Source organism: Lithobates pipiens, unplaced genomic scaffold, assembly GCF_037356315.1.
Source record: "Lithobates pipiens isolate NorthernLeopardFrog02 unplaced genomic scaffold, aLitPip1_a1.2 Scaffold_3, whole genome shotgun sequence".
In the NCBI taxonomy this organism is placed as follows: domain Eukaryota; kingdom Metazoa; phylum Chordata; class Amphibia; order Anura; family Ranidae; genus Lithobates; species Lithobates pipiens.
The window spans coordinates 20,382,480-20,401,144 of NW_027507790.1; the positions used below are offsets into that span (position 1 = coordinate 20,382,480).

General features: G+C 39.6%; 1 protein-coding gene across 3 annotated transcripts in view; it reads left to right on the plus strand.

Moving 5' to 3' along the window:
• The window catches only part of MYO18B (myosin XVIIIB), an 861,659-nt gene that overhangs the window by 348,383 nt on the left and 494,611 nt on the right, over positions 1-18,665 (plus strand). For all 3 annotated transcript variants that reach the window (XM_077461361.1, XM_077461362.1, XM_077461363.1), the window contains 2 exons: positions 8,077-8,260; positions 17,296-17,506. In XM_077461361.1, the coding sequence (XP_077317487.1) occupies positions 8,077-8,260; positions 17,296-17,506 (395 nt within the window). The remainder of the gene's footprint in view (positions 1-8,076; positions 8,261-17,295; positions 17,507-18,665) is intronic.

Sequence of the window (18,665 nt, forward strand, 5' to 3'; positions counted from 1 at the left end):
TAAAGCAGATAAAAATTTGTAGTAAAATTAAACTGTGTTACCAAGTACTTACCCAGTACTTACCAAGGACAGTCTACTGTCGTCAAAATCCTGCTGTTTTCAAAGTACTGAAGATCAACATATCCAGTTTTGTCCGCTGCACTTCTGTCCTCATACGCTCTCTATTTCCTGCTATTTGTGTAACTGCATATATATTTAGAAAATAAGTACACAGAGTAGAAATATAAGGTAATAAGCAGGTTAACAGAACACATTCTTCTGTAGGCAGAGGGAGAAAAATATCTCCATTTTGCATTCTGTCAGTCCTCAAATGATTATCTTCATTAAAACTCACTTTGAGTCAGCTGACATTTATAGCTTTATAGGGAGAGAGTGTACATGCAATTGCAGTTGAAATGTAATCAGAACATTATGCTCTTTACACCTCCAATCAATATAACCTGCAATGAAATAAGTTGAGGCGATTTGATTTTGTTCATTTATTTTTGTAACATCTTTAATTCCTGTAGTAGGAGAGAAAAGAAGGAGATTATCAAAGGCTTTGGAGTCAGCTTTATGTGAGCCTGGCACAATATGTCAGCCACATTAACACTGATCTTCTTGCAATTTTTTTTTCAGTCATTTTCTCTCAGGCTTGCCGTGGCATTCAGGGATGTCTGGAACACTGCTCCCTATTAATTTTTTATACTTTTATCATATTATTTCTGAACATTGTACTTGCAATTCAAACAATTTTATGTAACTGACACCGTGAGGGACCCTAAATTTTTCAAAGAAAACATTAAAAACCTGAATATACACATAGTTCAATAATTAAGAAGAGCACTTTGTAAAATACGTAACCCCTTCCTATTTAGGTTGCTAGATAAATTAAGTTTTTGCTTCCTGCTGTAGTCAGGGATGCAGTAGTTGTTTGGTCTGGTCTGCTCAGGGCTTCACAGAATGAGAGTTTGATTGCTTCTGTCTTTAAAAGAGGTTCCTGGAACTTAGGGAGGGAGAATTCAAATGACCAGCCTGAATATTGAGCAGGGTCTAGTCAATCCTTGGGAGAGGTGTGCCCAGATGGTGGCTGGATGCTGTTAAATAGTCTGGAGCTCTGAGTAGAGTGTATTTTAGACTCCTGAGGGACCTGTGAGCTGAGAGTAAGAGGACTGCTTGCCCCTGGCTCCCTTTGGACTGGATGCTAATTTACCTCAAAGCGGTTCTCCACCCTAAAGTGGAAGTTCCGCTAATCTGACCCCCCCCCTCCGGTGCCACAATCGGCACCTTTCAGGGGGGAGGGGGGTGCAGTTACCTGGTGACCGCCGCAGACTGCCGCAGATGCCCCGCCCCCCGTTGTGTTCTGGGAAACACACAGTTCCCAGGACACAGCGGGGACCAGCAGAGACGCGCAGCGTGACTCGCGCATGCGCAGTAGGGAACCGGGCAGTGAAGCCGCAACGCTTCACTTCCCGATTCCCTGACAGAGGATGGCGGCGGGGGCAGCAGAGAGATGAGCGATCGCTCGTCATCTGCCGCTGACATCGCTGGACCCTGGGACAGGTCAATTTATTAAAAGTCAGCAGCTGCAATATTAGTAGCTACTGGCTTTTAATATTATTTTTTTTAGGTGCAGAACCGCTTTAACCACTTAAGCCCCGGACCATTTTCCAGCTAAAGGACCAAGCCCCTTTTTGCGATTTGGCACTGCGTCGCTTTATCTGACAATTGCTCAGTCGTGCGATGTGGCTCCAAAACAAAATTGATGTCCTTTTTTCCTACAAATAGAGCTTTCTTTTGGTGGTATTTGATCACCCCTGCGGTTTTTCTTTTTTGCGCTATAAACAAAAAAAGAGCGACAATTTTGAAAAAATGCATTATTTTTTACATTTTGCTATAATAAATATCCCCCAAAAATATATAAAAAAACATTTTTTCCCTCAGTTTAGGCCAATATGTATTCTTCTACATATTTTTGGTTTAAAAAAAAAAACGCAATAAGTGTTTATTGATTGGTTTGCACAAAAGGTATAGCGTCTACAAAATAGGGAATAGTTTTATGGCATTTTTATTAATATTTTTTTTTTACTAGTAATGGTGGCGATCAGCGATTTTTATTGTGACTGCGACATTATGGCAGACACGTTGGACAATTTTGACACATTTTTGGGACCATTGGCATTAATACAGCAATCAAAAATGCACTGATTACTGTAAAAATGTCACTGGCAGTAAATGGGGTTAACCACTAGGGGGCAGTGTATGGGTTAAGTGTGTTTGTGTGTGTTTTTTTAACTGTAGGGGGGCATAGTTTGCCGTCTGATGTCACTGATCATCTTTCCCTATAACAGGGAACACACAATCAGTGACAGCCTCAGTAGGAAGCACGAAGAGAGGTTTGTTTACACTTACCTCTCCTCGTTCTTTAGCTCTGTGACCCGATCGCAAGACACCGGCGGCGATCGGGTCCTGCGGCCATGGTCACGTAGCTCAGGACCGGCGCGCTTGTGATCCACGGCTGGGCACTAAAAGGGCAACCTGTACGTGCTTGTGCCCAGTCGTGCCATTCTGCCGACATAAATCGGTGTGAGGCGGTCCTTAAGCGGTTAAAAGAGGCTGCAAATAATTTTCCCTCTATTTGGAGCCTAAGGCCATAAAATATCTAAATTACAGGTCAGATTGATTTGCTATAGCGCGTGGAATGAGGAAGGGTTGCCCCCTATCCCCTCTCCTTTTTGCGCTTTCTGTAGAGCCCCTAGCTACTCTCATACATTTGAATCCAAATATACGTGGTATCGTAGCAGGCTATGAACCCTTTCATTATTCGCCGATGACATACTGTTATATCTTACTGCGCCTTACTTAACCTCTTTCTCTGGACTGGACGTGAAGCAACAGAAAACCCAAGCTCTGAATATCATGCTTGCTCCTTGCACTTTGAATCAGTTCCAATCTGCTTTCGCTTTCAAATGGGCCACTCATAGTTTCATACTTGGGCATCAAGCTTACATCCCATCACATTACCACACTACACTGCACCAGGCCAATTGTCCAGCAATGTTAACTTATTTGACTTTACTCATGTCTCATTGGTCCTCTCTGCATGTGTCTTGGATGGGTCATATGACGGACGTCATGATGACCCTCTTGCTCAAAATCCTTTATGTGTTTTGAGTACTCCAGGTTATGGTTCCACCACACTATGTACGCATTATGCAATGTCGAGTAAATGGATATATATGGGGATCCACTAAAGCACATCCATCTATAACAGTTCTCATGTGCTTGAAGTTGCAGGGGGGCCTAGGCCTTCCGAACTTCACAAAATACTATCAAGCAGCCTAGCTCAAACAAACTGCTGAGTATCATATGATGAAAGAAGTACCTCTTTGGCTAAGCTTAGAGTCTGCCGATGATCTCCTAGCTATTGATAACTGTATTTTACTATTTCCTAAGGAGTGGAAGTTGGTAGCTAACCCCATTACCTGCTAGAACACCTTTGGGATGAATTAGAGCAGAGACTGCAATCCAGGCCTTCTCATCCAATATCAGTGCCTGACCTCACAAATTCGTTTCTGGAAGAATGGTCAAACATTCCTATTGACACACTCCTCAGCATTGTGGACTGCCTTCCCAGAAAAGTTGAAGCCGTTATAGCTGCAAACGGTGTGCCAACTCAATATTGAACCCTACGGACTAAGACTGGGATGCCTTTAAAGTTCATGTGCAAGGCTGGTGTCCGGTGTCCCAATACTTTTGACAATATAGTGTATATCAAAGCATGAATTTATGTTGTTACATAGTCAAAGTGAGAAAAGACACATCCAGTTCAACCAATCAAAAAAATCATACAATCCCATATACACAGTACTTTACCCACAGAGGAAGGTGAAAACCCCCAGCAAAGCATTATCCAATTTGCTACTGCAGCAGTGGCGGTGCATCCATAAAGGGCGCAGGAGCGCCGCCCCCTCTCTCCCGCACCGCTCTAATCACCATAGATAGATTCATGCATTGCATGAACATATAAATGTTAGTACCCAATTATATTATGTACATTAAAGGTAAGAATACAGGCCTTTTTTAAAGCAATCTACTGAGACTGGTAGAACCTCCTTCAGAGAGAGTCTATTCCACATTTTCACAGCTCTTTCTGTGAAGAAACATTTCTGTATTTGGAGATTACATCTTTTTTTCCTCTAGATGTAAAGAGTGCCACCTTGTCCCCTATAATGATCTTAAAGTGAATAACTCAAAGCCAGGTTCACTATATGGACCACTTATGTATTTGTACATATTGAGCATATCCCCTCTTAATCTCCTCTTCTCAAGAGATAATAAATCAGTTCCTCTAATCTTTCCTCATAGCTGAGCTCCTCCATTCTTCTTATCAGTTTGGTTGCTCTTCTCTGCACTTTCTCCAGTTCCCCGATTTTCCTTTTTGTGAATTGGTGCCCAAAACTGAACTGCATATTCCAGGTGAGGTCTTACTAATGATTTGAACAGGGGCAAAATGATATCAAAAGATTTTGCTTGCCTTGGAAACCGCAACTTAGCATTGCATGCTATTAATGTATTAAGCTTATGATCTACTAAAACCCCCAGATCCTGCTCCACTATGGATTCGCCCAGTTGTACTCCCCCTAGTATGTATGACACGTGCATATTCTTGGTTCCCAAGTGCAAGAAAAGATATTGTAAAAAATATGATTTTTATCCCACACTGTGGCAGCCACTTCCCTTAATCCCATCATGCCACATTTGCCATAAATAGTATACACAACAATCAGGAGCTGTCATAAACTCTAATGTGACATATGAGCATTTCTTAAAATTCTTGACCATTTATTATTTAACCACTTGCTTACTGGGCACTTAAACACCCTTCCTGCCCAGGCCAATTTTCAGCTTTCAGCACTCTCACACTTTTAATGACAATTACGCGGTCATACAAAACTTTATCCAAATTAGATTTTTATAATTTTTTTCCCCACAATTGGAGGGTTCTTTTGGTTTTATTTTATTTTTTTTCTTTGCTAAAAAAACAAAAAAAAAATACCAAAAATATTGAAAAAAACAAAAAAAAAAGGTTCATAGTTTGTTAGAAAATTTTGAAAACAGGTAATTTTTCTCCTTCATTGATGTGCGCTGATGAGGTTGCACTGATGGGCACTGATAAGGCTGTACAGATAGGCACTGATAAGGCGGCACTGATGCGCACTGGCAGGTGGCATTGGTGGGCACTGAGAGATGGTGCTGAGAGGTAGCACTGATGGGCACTGGGTGGCACTGATGGGCAGCATTGAAGAGCACTAATAGGTGGCACTGATGGGCACTGGTAGGCGGCACTGATGGACAGCACTGATAGATGGCACTGATGAGGCACTGGTTGACATTGATAGGTGGCACTGGTTGGCATTGATAGGTGGTACTGGTGGGCACTGGTAGGTAGCACTGGTTGGTGGCACTAGTATGCACCTGTAGGTGGCAGTGGTGGGCACTGACAGGTGGCACTGGAAGGCACTGCATAGCAGCAGTGGCTCTCCCTGTTCAGAAACAATGTCCCTCTGTCAGAAGCCAGTGATGGGGAAATAAAAGCTGATTACATTACGTGATCAGCTGTCATTGGCTGAAAGCTGATCATGTGGTAAGGGGTCAGGATCGGCCCCTTACTCCAATTTGTGATCAGCCGAGTCTCATTGACTCTGTGATCACAGAGTACGTTGCACGTGCCCCTCAGGGGGCGCACAGGCAGCTCCTGCATGGGAGGATGTCTATAGATGCCCTCCTGGCAAAAAAGGCCCATGCTATAGCCATCATTTGGCTACAACACAGCGGGAAATGATTAATGAAATAATCAAAAATTAAAAATGAATGAAAAATAAATGAGGAAAAAAAAAAGTAGAGGAAAAAAAGTCCTTTTCAAGGCAAGAATGGGGAGAAGCTTAGACTATCATTGAGGCCTGGTGGCTTGTTGCCTCCAACTGCCAAATCCACCTGGCCTCATGTTTCAAAAGTACATGATCAAAGTCTCCCCCCCCCCCCGTGTTGGAGGGGACTATTTCCACCACCCAACAGCTTAGACATTTATGGTCTCTGTTATGTTGTAAACATACATGATGGGAAATGAGAGCTTTAAAATGATAAGTGACAATCTCATAGCTATGGTCTTGTAGACGTATTCTGAATCTACAATTGATCTTCCCAATATAGAAGGACCCACAGGTGCAAAGAATGACATACATCCTACCCATGGTGTCACATGTCACCCCTTGATTGCCCCTGTGGATCCTTCCAGTGGGCAAGACCACTCTATTTCCTTCTACCATATAGGTACAATATTCACATCTGCCATATCTTTACATCCCAGTGTTTCTATGCCTTATAGGTTATCTTGTATATAGTTATCTTGTATATAAATATGGACCAAGATAGTGAATTTGCCTTTCTGAAGACTATTTGAGGTCTATTAGAAATAAATATATTTACCATTGGATCACAGGTCAAAATATGCCAATGGGCAGTGCATATATCCCTTACTTTGTTAGCCAGAACATGCCTATCCATGCTTTATGGCGTGACACTAGTGCTTGAGCCTGCGGTAGCGTTTCCACCTGGCATAACTATGCTAACAATGTTTTTTTGAAGTATCCCACATCATCCAAATTCCCTCACAAGTTTCTAGCAAATAAACTTTTAAAAGACAACCTTGACTGAACAATGAGCCGGAGTGAGTGGATTGTTCTTGTGTGCCTCACTGTCTCTTCACTACTTTGGGAAAAAGAAACTAATTTATCACCAGAAGAAGAGACAAGGGGAAATTTCCCAATAGGGAACCTGTTTCAGTGACAGCTGTTTATTAACTTTGAGTTTTGAGAGACTGTCAATTATTTCCTGTTGTGTCTTTGGGATAGGAAGTCAAAGGGAATGTACCCAATAGGACACAGATTAAAAAAAAAACTGCTTTTCAACCAACAGTATATTAAGTTTTCCAGATCATATAACTCATAGTCCAGATCTTTTCCTCTCCAGCAGTATTCAACCCTGATAAAAAAATAATTTGATATATTTTTTTGGATACCTCTACTATTAAAATTACTTCTGTACTCCCAACATCCTACAGGCACTATTTTTTTTTTTACAGTTTTTTGGGGTTAAAAACAAAAACAAAAAACAAAACAGAGATTTAACTATTCTATACTCTGTCCAAACAGAAAACAAAAAATGGTCATAGTTACCTTTTAATTATGTCTAGCGAACATGCATCTAGGAGATATATACATATTTGGACGGCCCCAAATTTGTCATACTTACCTGCTCTGTGCAGTGGTTTTGCACAGAGCAACCCAGACCCTACTTTCTCGGGTCTTCCACCGGCGGCCCTAGCCCCTTCCTCCTCCTGCAACAGCAAGCAGCTTGCTATGGGGGCACCGAGCCGAGCCGCTGCTCCCTGTGTTCATTTAGAGACAGAGCCGTGGCTCAGCCCCACCCCCCTCTCTCTCTCTTCATTCACTCACTGACTTTGATTGACAGCCATTGGCTCCTGCTACTGTCTAAGCCAATTAAAAGGGAGAGTCCCGGACAGCCAAGGCTCCCGTGCACATAACTGGATTGAGATGGGGAAAGTATTAGGGGGGGTTGGGGAGCTGTACACAGAAGTTTTTTTTTGCATCAAGATAAAAAAAAAAACCTTTAGAACCACTGACTGGTTACTGCATACTGTGTAGGAAAATGATACTACATATGCTGTCTTACTCACTCACGTGAAATAGAGATGAATTCATTCGATTACAGAGTTGATCTCGTGCAACAATTAAATTTTTTACCTTGAACAGTGGTAAAGTGACTGGACATTATTATACTGTCACGTTATAATTCCCTGTAGGGATGTGTAGTCATTTTATTAAACCTACAGAAATGACTTATGCATATCAAAGTTTTTTTTATCTTTACATGTCCATAAATTTTAATTTTCCAAACCTACTGCTTGTTAGACTCTCAGTATAAGCTTCTCACTGTTATTTTTTTTATAGGGGAAGGACGGTGCTGTAATATAGTTAAAGCTTCTAATTTGTTTTTTTCTCATTTGCATGCTAGTGACTACTTGAAGGACTTATTTTTGCCTCGGGCTAAGTTTCCACTGATCTGTCGCTCTGTGGCTGGGATGGAGGGGAAATCTCAGCAAGCCATGCAGAGAATAAGCTGTGTGAGAAAGACCTTTGCCAGCAGCTTTGCAGCTGTGAGAAGGAAATCAGTGTGTGCCCAAATCAAGCTTCAGATGGTGAGTGTTCTGCTTTATAAGAGGTAAAACTGTACTTTAATATGTAAGCAGGTACAGCAAGTAAAATAGCTTTACCTCACTGTGCATTATTTATGTACTTAATAGTAAATACATTTTCTGCATTTAAAGGCAAACTTCCTCATCTTCTGATATTCCAGTTTGAAGTAGGAATCACTGGGCTAAATCACCTACTAGCGTCCTAAAAATTTTGGAGCTTCCAATGTTAGGACTTCTGCAGAGTAGTGTTTGTCTCTGCTCCTCCCTAAGACCATATTGAGTGGCCCACTCTGTGGCAGCTAAATGACTAATCATTTAACTTCCCAATACAGAAAAAAGTGTGTCTTCAGCAGTCAACTTTGTAATGGCATCAGTAGTTGAACCGATTTGGAAAATTTGGTGGCCATATCTTGCTGCTTGTGTTGCTGTAGAATCCAGCATGATATTTAGCCTTCCATCAACCATATATAATATCAGTTGTTATCTAGGTCAAATGTATTTTTGTTAATTTTAGATAGACTAGAGTGGTCCTCTTTTGGGGGTTATGAAAAGCGTCCTGTAGGCCATTATTAATAGTACATACATCCAGTGTACAAACAGGTAATATCAACAAAGAGCCTAACAGTAGTCCTGGTGGAATTGAGTACCCAGGTTAAGATAGTTAGTAATAAAGTGACTTCCAAACTAATTTTGCAGAAAAGATCAATTGCAAGGGCTCTTGAGGGCGAGTGTGTTGCAGTGTCCATTATGGTGTTGGAGACCTAAAGACAAGATCAGAAGTGATGGGGAGATCATTCAACTGTTGTCCAACCAGCCTGGAACACAGCTTCTTACCAGTGGAAATTGTATTGTGGCACTGGAATTCAGAGAAGGCCTATCTACTCTATGTCTTAGTCCATAGTAGTTTCTAATCTGTCATGCCACCAGATCTCTAACAATTGAGTGTCAAGGTACCTAACCTGGCCTATATGTTGGTTATCAAGCCCTTAGCTAAAATGATCTATAGAATCCCAGACCAGAAGGGACAGGGTTAACTAAAAATAACAAGAGCTGCATATAAACTATATTACAGTAAACAGATTCACCTACACTGGAAGGTGACCACTACACCCAGTAGCATAGACCTAACTATTTGCCACTGTGCATGTGAGTTAATAACAATAGGACATAGATGCTTCTGTCACCAGTCTTTAGATATGTAGCAACTTCTAGTGTACAAAGCTGGTAGAAAAAAATAATTGACTCACATTAGCTTAAGTGAGTCTGAATAAGTGCTGTGGGCTCAGATCTAGGCCAACTGGCAGGATCAGCCTCTAGTACCTCCCCCTGGCTTCTGGAAAGTTCTAGAATTTAGTGGGAGGAGTATAGATTTGGCAGCCTGAATATTCAAGGGATCTCTGCCAATCCCTGGACTAGGACAGCCCAGAAATTTGGGAGATGTCCCTTAAATATTTAAGAGCCTAGTCAGTTGGGGTGGTTGATAGTTGGAGGAGGGAGTGTTGAGCTGAGTATCGTGAGGCCTGGAAGGGGACCCCAGGGCTGAAGCTAAGGAAGGAGAGGGAGTTGATTAGAGGGATCTTCCGCACCCTTCAGTCTTATCCAGGAGACACCCTGCCTAGATGTGTACAGCAGGAGACCTGAATAGCAGTCTTAACCATGGCAGCAGAAGTCAAAGGGAAAGTGTAAGTAACTATACCTATAAACCCCAGAGCCTACTAAGGGAGAAGGCAGCCAGATGCAATATTCAACCAGCCTTTACAATGACATAGGGCTCCTGCAAACAGTTGGGACTTTGCCAGTTGCAATAAAAGGAACACAGCTCCTGTCAGCAGTTGGTATATTGGCTACTAATCCTGTAAGGACTGAAACTATTTCAGCAGGAGTACAGTCTGTAATTCCCTTTTCTTTCCTGCCATCAGTATATACAAAAGTTTGCCATCTCATCTATTGAATTCAGTTTTGCACACTCCATAACCCCTTTTCCCTATCCAAGTTATATCCTCCCAATAAAACATAAAAACAAACCAAGGACTGGTTTATTGACCATGAAGGCAAGTTGGAAAATGCGTGTTGCCTTGCAGAAATGGGGGACCCAAAATCCAGCAGCACTTTACGGGGTATCGCTACAGATATATACAGTATAATTATATATATCTATATATATCTATATAGATATATATATCTATATAGATATATATAGATATATATATCCAGCCAGATGCTATGGGCAATAATAATAAACCATTAAAGAGGAACTGCAGTCTTTCGCATAATTTGTAATAAAACATCTTTGCCATTCTGAAGCTTCCTTCCAACCACTTCACATATTTTATATATACCATGATTCTGTACTTGGCAAATATGCTGCAGAAATCTCCCTCCACTGAGTCTGGCTGCAACCATTTTAACTGTGGGCAACAGAAGCTGTTGCCTGTTCACATCCTGGATTTACACAGACATACAGAGCCACACCTCCAGCTCTGCCGCTCTCATTGGCCCTCTTATGACTCACCCCCTCCCTTCCTGGCAAACTCTCACGAGATTGAGAGAGAGCTGTGCATGAGGTTATAAGCCTCGGTTTTTTGCCAGACAAGGAACAGGGAGTGGGCTGTATAAGGTACTTACTGGCAGAAAAAAAATGTTTTACTATCCAAAGTTAAAACAACAAGGGCAGAGTATTTAATAGATGTAAAGATGAAAAAATACTGAAATTCCATTTTAAACATAGCAGCACTTGCCCAGTAATACTTGTATTCTGGTCTGGGTTTGGAAAAAATAGCTCTCCCATAGACAGGACATGCATCTTAGACTTGCTCAGTCTCTCTCTCTCTCCCCCCCCCCCCTCTCTTTCCCCCTTCTGGGTTTTCTGACCCACAGAGACAGGAAGCAATGTAAATAAATAATCTATGTGAATATTAGGCAGCACAGCCTTATACAGACAGTAAAAGGCAGCAGACACCTACACTAGGAAAGGGTTAAGACTCATGTCAGATCTTCTTTGCTATCTAGAGAGATTTACTTGTTCTGGTGGCCACTGTCAAAAGGAAAAGAGAGAGCGATAAGTGAAAACATTAGGTCAAGGTTTTTTGCAAGAAGGAGAGGCTAAATCCAAAATCAACTCTCAGGAGCCAGCGAGGGTGTTTCTTTGCAGTTTGGTTGGAAGGTCCACTCTGCCTTAAAAGGGACATGATATTCTATAGCTGCGAACAACATCTTTGATGTAGACCATGTTATATACTAGTCAATGAAAGCCCTTTGGTGTTACTTCAATATACACAGAACATAATGCGCGTGTATCCCGATACACCTGTATTTCTAGTGATATCTACTGCTGCTACCATGTGATCCTAAATATCCTCAGCATTTTCTCCTCCCTTACCAACCTTGTCTGTTACACCCTCTACCATATACTAGAGATTGTTAAGCAATACGGTAGTGTATGCTTTATGGGTATATTGTGACAATCATTACCTGCTCCTCATATACTATACTGGCTGGCTTCTGTCGGTATTAGTGGTTGGACCCCACCCCCCCATATGGGGGAGTCTTGCTTGCTTCTCTGAGTCTTGCTTGTCTGTGATGTCCCCTGTATCTGCCCCCTGGTCATATACCACCCTCTTCTCTGCATCCAAAGTTTATCAGCATCCACCCAATCAGTCCTGAAGAAGCAAGCATAGTTTGTGAAACACATTGAAGTTTATAGTATGGATGAACAATTGGCCGGGTTCATGTGGTCCATTTTTTTGAGAAACTTTATAATTTCTCTCCTCTTTTGCTATGTTTTGGATGTTGGCAAGGTGAGGTTCCTCTCTCCTAAATCCAACATCAATCATACTGCCCAGAAATTTAGATCCTTGTCAATCACAATGTCCCACCGCTTGATGATGTTCACCCTTTGTACACCTGCTGCAAAGTGATAGATTCCTAGCTGTTGTATGTCAACAAACCAGCCAGAGATCCTGGGTAAAGTCACTGAATAAATGTGTTCAACAAATATACCTTCATAGATTCACAATTAACAACATGTTGTTCCTTTTAGTGCCCTATTTTTACAGAAGACTCCACAGCATAAATTATTCTAAGATTATGGTATTGTGGGGGAATTTTAAATCACAGGGTGATGTCATTGAGCAAATACTGTATGGTCAACAAATGTACCTTCATAGATTCACAATTAACAGAACAGATGTTACTTTAGTGACCCATTTCTGCAGCAGTGGCCACAGCATAAATGATCTCAAGAATATTGTACGGGGGGGGACACACTAAATCACAGAAAGAGGTTGAAATTGGAAAGTAGATTCATACAAATATTTCAAACTCTAGGCAGGGGTCTAATAAGGGACATAAATGTCATGCAACATTATACTTTCAATTGTTTGCAGCCACTGAAAATGTTTTCAATAAGCCCGTTCCACAGAAGTTGATTGTTAGATCAACTTTTGTTGCTTAGGACTAGCCACACATGGATTGAAGTTCTGTTGGTCCCTGCTGAACCAGACTAACTTCAATCCATCTAAGGCTAGCTTAACACTTTACAATAGCCTTTACTAAAGTGTGTCAAGAAGAAATATTTGTATTTTTTAAAATATTTTTTTTTTCATCACTCCTCCTTATAACTCTTTGTAAAAACATGTGGGTTTCAGAACCATTTTCAGATTTGTATAAAGCCTGAAGAAAGGATCTAAGGCATCCCAAAAGCTTGCATCATTATTAACTTAAGTTAGCCAATAACAGGTGTTACTTAAACTCTAAACTTTCTGTACTAATTGATGCCTAGCACAGTACAATAATCTAGTAATGCTATTTTTATTGAGCTGTGCAAAGCCCTATTTTCACAATATTAGAAAAAATGGTAAAACAGGCTTGTAAAAACTGAAAGTCATATAAAAATGACTTCAGAGATAACACTGCAATGTTATTTTAAATTATGCGTTCACTGAAATTACATTTTATTTTCCATTTAAGTGACTGACCCATAAATAAAAAGTACAGCAAGTAGGTTGAAAAATCTAATTATTTCTAAAGTTGAACAATGAACTACATAGAACACTGAGGCTACTCTCAAAGTTCAGTTAACATGGTCTGGTGTTTTTATCTCCTTGTTTTAATTTATAATTGTGCATATGTGTCTAATGTGAGCATAACATCTAATTAAGTTAATAGGACATAGGCATAGGACTGAATTTACTAAACAATAACAAATATGTTATATAAGGATCTCAGCAACAAGCGCTAATATTAACAATCATATGCCTGAAAATAATGATAATTATAGCAATTATTTTATGAATTATATTGTATTAAATCAAGCCTAAACTTAAACTAAACATATATTCATGAAATAATTGCTTTTGATGCCAGACTGCCAGTACAAGTAGTGTTTCTTTTCAATACATTTTATTAGGTTACAATATAAAAGGTTTCTAGATACAATTGTTTGACAAAAAGAATCATAATATATAGTATTTTACATATTCAAATGACAAAAGTCAGTTTAAAATCATTTAAACTAGAATTAAATAGAGTAGTATGTAATCGCTTGTGAAATAGATACAAAAATCTTTGCATAGGAAAGGTGTTAAAGCTTCATAAGTAAAGTGTTGAGTATAACAATAAAAACAAAAACAAATATACTGTGTGTGTGTAATATATATATATATATATATATATATATATAGTGCTGGCTAATCCTAACCAATGTGCTTACTTTAACTAGTGATAATGTAATATTATAATCAAATCCCGATCTTATATCATCTGTGTTGAAAGTCATACACATAGCAACTGCTAAATCTAGTAGTGTAAACAAAATTAACCCATATTCTTATACCATAATGTGCAACAATTGAATAATCATAAAGTACAGTTGATAAAAATAAAGTACTAATGCAGTGCAAAATAAGTAAAAAAATGTTACACACAATAAATAATCAATAAAAAGTCCATAAGTGATAAAAAGAAAAAATTCCACAAGTGGTGAAAAGGAAAAAGTCCCAAGACAACACTCCAAAAATGCGTGCTGGATCCTGCTTATTCCAAACACTATATATAACACCCAGTGAGAGCATTCACCATTCAACATAAATGAACTCACCAGAGTTAATGGCTGGTCATCCAATAAACCAGTTACTGAGCTTATTACTGATCCTTTTAAGGTAAATGGCTGCAAATTTGGTCCCCTCTCAATGAATCCTCACACAGGTCCTGATCATACATAGAGGCAGGGTAAAGGAAGATATGCTCTCATGGCGTAAATCCGTTTTGCGATCAAGCTTTTATTAAAAAGTTAAAACGCTCACATTTTCATAGTGTCATCCCAAAACTAGGGTATCAATGCTTGCTCGTATTACCAATCGTCCCTGGCCAGACATAAAAGCCAGGAGTACGATCTGGGACGCACAATGAACTCAGGGTCCTTGCTCCCTGCTCCTCCCTACGCGTTCCATCATGTGACACCTTCTGGGAAGTGTTAGGTTTAAAGAGCAGAGCAGCACAATTAATTTAGTGCCAATCTCTGCAGCAGCTCATGTTCAACCTCACAAGTATTCAAACTGCCAAGCTAAATCTTCAGTGGCCATCCCAAATAAAATCAGAAATGTAAAGGCTGTTGTTATTTGTCACTAGGTTAAGGATTAAACAGATTCATAGATCCATAAATAAAATATCACACCATTTATCACATTAATGTAACCATCTCCTATATGAATTACACTCCTAACTTCTGTTCCGGGACAGCTAACAGTAAATCAGAGCATATATATATATATATATATATATATATTTTTTATGTGTGTGTGTATATAATATATCTGTCTATGTATGTAGTTCATCACATATTTAATAAGAATGAGCAAACTCGATTTGGAATTCTCAGCTTTGCAAGCATTGGTTTTCAATAAAAAGTCACAAGTCTACTGAATGACAAGACCACTTAGCTGGTATGCCAAATGTTGTCTGGAGTATTTCATCAATCTTAACTGACAGATTTATCTGTCTTTAGGTAGACTGCTGAACTTAATGTATACTGATACTACATGCCAAAATAGCAGGGATACCCAACTTGTAGGAATATGCAAGCACTGGTAGAATATTACTAGTTTATAAAAAGGTAAAGACTAGTCTTTCTTGTTTTATACATATCATCAATGTGACCATCTTAATCTTAGTGTCAACAATTTAAAATCAATTTCTGTGCAAAGTTTCAGTACATTGATCCTGCATACATATATTCTGGATCTGACAGGTTTCCTTATGTTTTCAGGCTCCTCTTCCTGGTTTGTACAGTATATTGACCAGAATGTACTAACACCGGTAAAAGTCAGCACAGGTCTGAGTGGAGATCATTGGGGTTTATTTACTAAAACTGGAGAGTGCGAAATTGGGTTCAGTTCTGCATAGAAATCAATCAGCATCTCGTTTTTTTTTGTTTTGTTTTTTGGTCAAAGCTTAACGTGACTGTAAATGATCACCTTGTAAAACAACCCATTCAGTTTAAAATAGAAATGAAAGGCAAAACATTTGTGTATATATGAAAAAAAAAATCATTACAAATACCTGTTACCCCTTTTTGTAAGTGCTCACATTTTCTCTGTTCTCAGCTGCATAAGGGCTGGGTGGGAGGAGAAGCAACAGCACACTGATCTTCCCAGTGAATGGCTATGTGAGGGGGGGAGGGCATGTCAGGACAAGTCTGATCATTAGAGAGCAGACTGAGTTCCCAACACAGTTAGAGAACTCACCACGGTGTGCTCTCCTGTTTGGTGTGGTCAATTGTCAATAGGAAGGCAACGGGGTTAACAGGAACACCAGGTATTTCACACAAAGGAAGTCATACATAGAAAACAGGATACATTTTCATACAAGTACATGATACAGCAGGCACATAGGAATATGAAATATTACACACAGCTACACATGATTTTGCCCTCTCCAATTTTAGTAAATCATTCCCACAATGTTCCATTTCCTGTATAGCCATGTTCACTGACTGCAGTCCATAACCAGGATTGCTAGCCACATGCCCAGATATACAGATAACCACTAGAGGGAGCTTGTACAAGTCTGTGTCTGTGCAACACAAGAAAATAACATATGGAACCGTAAGCAAGTAGATGTGCCAAAGCCACATCAAACATTACTTTCAAGTAAATGTTACAATAATAACTAAAATGTATAAATGCTGAAAATACGCTATGGTTTCCAAGTGCACTTTAATACTTTGTGAGAGCTTATGTGCTAAATCATAACTGAAAGAGTAATCTGTCATTACTTGCAGCATTCCATTTAGTGCATTTGTTATTCTACAGCAAAATGTTTGCAGGAGATTAGTAAATTCCTAGGAATAAGTGCATTCTGCTTAGTGATTATTTATACACTTCGAGGCAGAATATTCAGTAAAAACAGAAATCCCGAAATCTGTTATAGTTATATACAATGAAGTTTAGCACCCAGTTAATATTTTACTGACCTGGTTGTCTCCAGCAACCAAGTTCCTTCACATTTTTTACATTTGAAAATAATAAAAACAGCATATTTTGTCTTGTTAGTGAAATACAGTATTCATGTATATGGATCTATACGTCAGACCTAAACAAGGAGCTATTGGTATAATGAAGATAAGAGCAATAAAGCGATCCATGTCAAAAAAATGTCCCCTTATTCTAAAACATGAACAGCGTTGAATGTAAATTATTCACACTGACTGATTTTATTCACCTTGGACATCAGCAAAGTTGTCCTTGCTTTATAGCTATGATACTAGGAGTTCTTATAGTCTGCCTAATATTTTGCTACATACCATTTCTGAATTTTCTGGGAAGAATGTTTGCATTTTTTTTTTTTTTTTACTTTACGATATCTTTTGTATATACAAGTTCTAAGACTGCATTGAAGTGCTTGTTGTATAACCAAGGGAAAGTGCAGCCTATGTAAAATAAGCAACAAGGTTGTACAATTTGCTGGGGACATCAGAAGAACACATCTTTGCATAAAATGATCTTACACAATTTGATTTCTGCTTTCCTTGCTTGCCCTAGGACGCTCTGATGAATTTGCTAAAACGGTCCCAGATACATTTTGTACACTGTCTGGTCCCCAGACTGGGAATGGATGGCACAGAAAGCAAAACCTCACAACTTTGCAGAGGAACAGCAGGAGATCCAATTAATGCGGCTATTGATGTCCCCACTGTAAGAATTCAGCTTGCAGGAGCACAGCTATTAGATGCTATGCGCCTCTGCAGGATAGGTAAGAGACTTGTGTATTTATTGGACAGCGAAAGCTGCTTTTAAATGGTGCATATATTATATGAACACAGAGATTTTCCGTTTAGTTTCATTTTCATTTGTAATGCTTTTTATTTATTTTTTTACTTTAAAATGTTCACTTCAATCTCCTTGGTCTAAGCTGCGTAAATGAACACAGGCAAAGGACTGTTTTTGATGCAGTGTAGGCTTATCATTCCTTTCAGAACTCTAAGGGGGATTCAGTCAGAAAATAATTCTACAAAGACATGAATCACTTTATAGTCAAACATAACACATCAGTAGGTCTTCTGAGTTCACATTTTGGTACGATATACTGGACTAATACGGTAACAAAGGGCTGTGAAAAAATAGAGAAAGTAAAGTGTGTTATCTGCATCCAGACAGATTATCGATGCTGTAAATCCAGTGTAGTTTTTAGAAAATCTGATGAATGTATGCTATAGGCAATTTGGCATTTGCATTTAGTGAGCCAGTTTGCATGCCAGTAATGGGCAAACATACCTGCTGGTTAGGGACTAGCCGAACACCCCCCGGTTCGGTTCGCACCAGAACTTTCGAACGGACCCCAAATTCGTACGAACTTTAGAACCCCATTGAAGTCTATGGGACTCGAACGTTCGAAATTAAAAGTGCTAATTTTAACGGCTAATATGCAAGATACTGTCCTAAAAAGGGTTTGGGGACCTGGCTCCTGCCCCAGGGGACATGGGTCAATGCCTAAAATGTTTTAAAAAATGTCCGTTTTGGCGGGAGCACTGATTTTAATGACGATTAAAGTGAAAAAAAAGTGAAATATTCCTTTAAATATGGTGCCTGGGGGGGTGTCTGTAGTATGCCTGTGAAGTGCCACGTGTTTCCCGTGTTTAGAACAATCCCTGCACAAAATGACATTAAACGGAAATAACATCATTGAAAACTGCTTGCGGTTTTAATGTTATATCTGGTTCCTGCAATATGGTTGAAAATCATTGAGAAAAATGGCATGGGTAGCCCTCCCTGCCCATTACCAGCCCCTTTAGGTCTTGTACGCATATTAAGGGGAACCCCGTACCCATATTAAAAAAAGGAAATGCGTGTGGCCCCCAGGCCCTATATACTCAGAACAGCAGTATACAGGCGGTGCAAACAAGACAGGGACT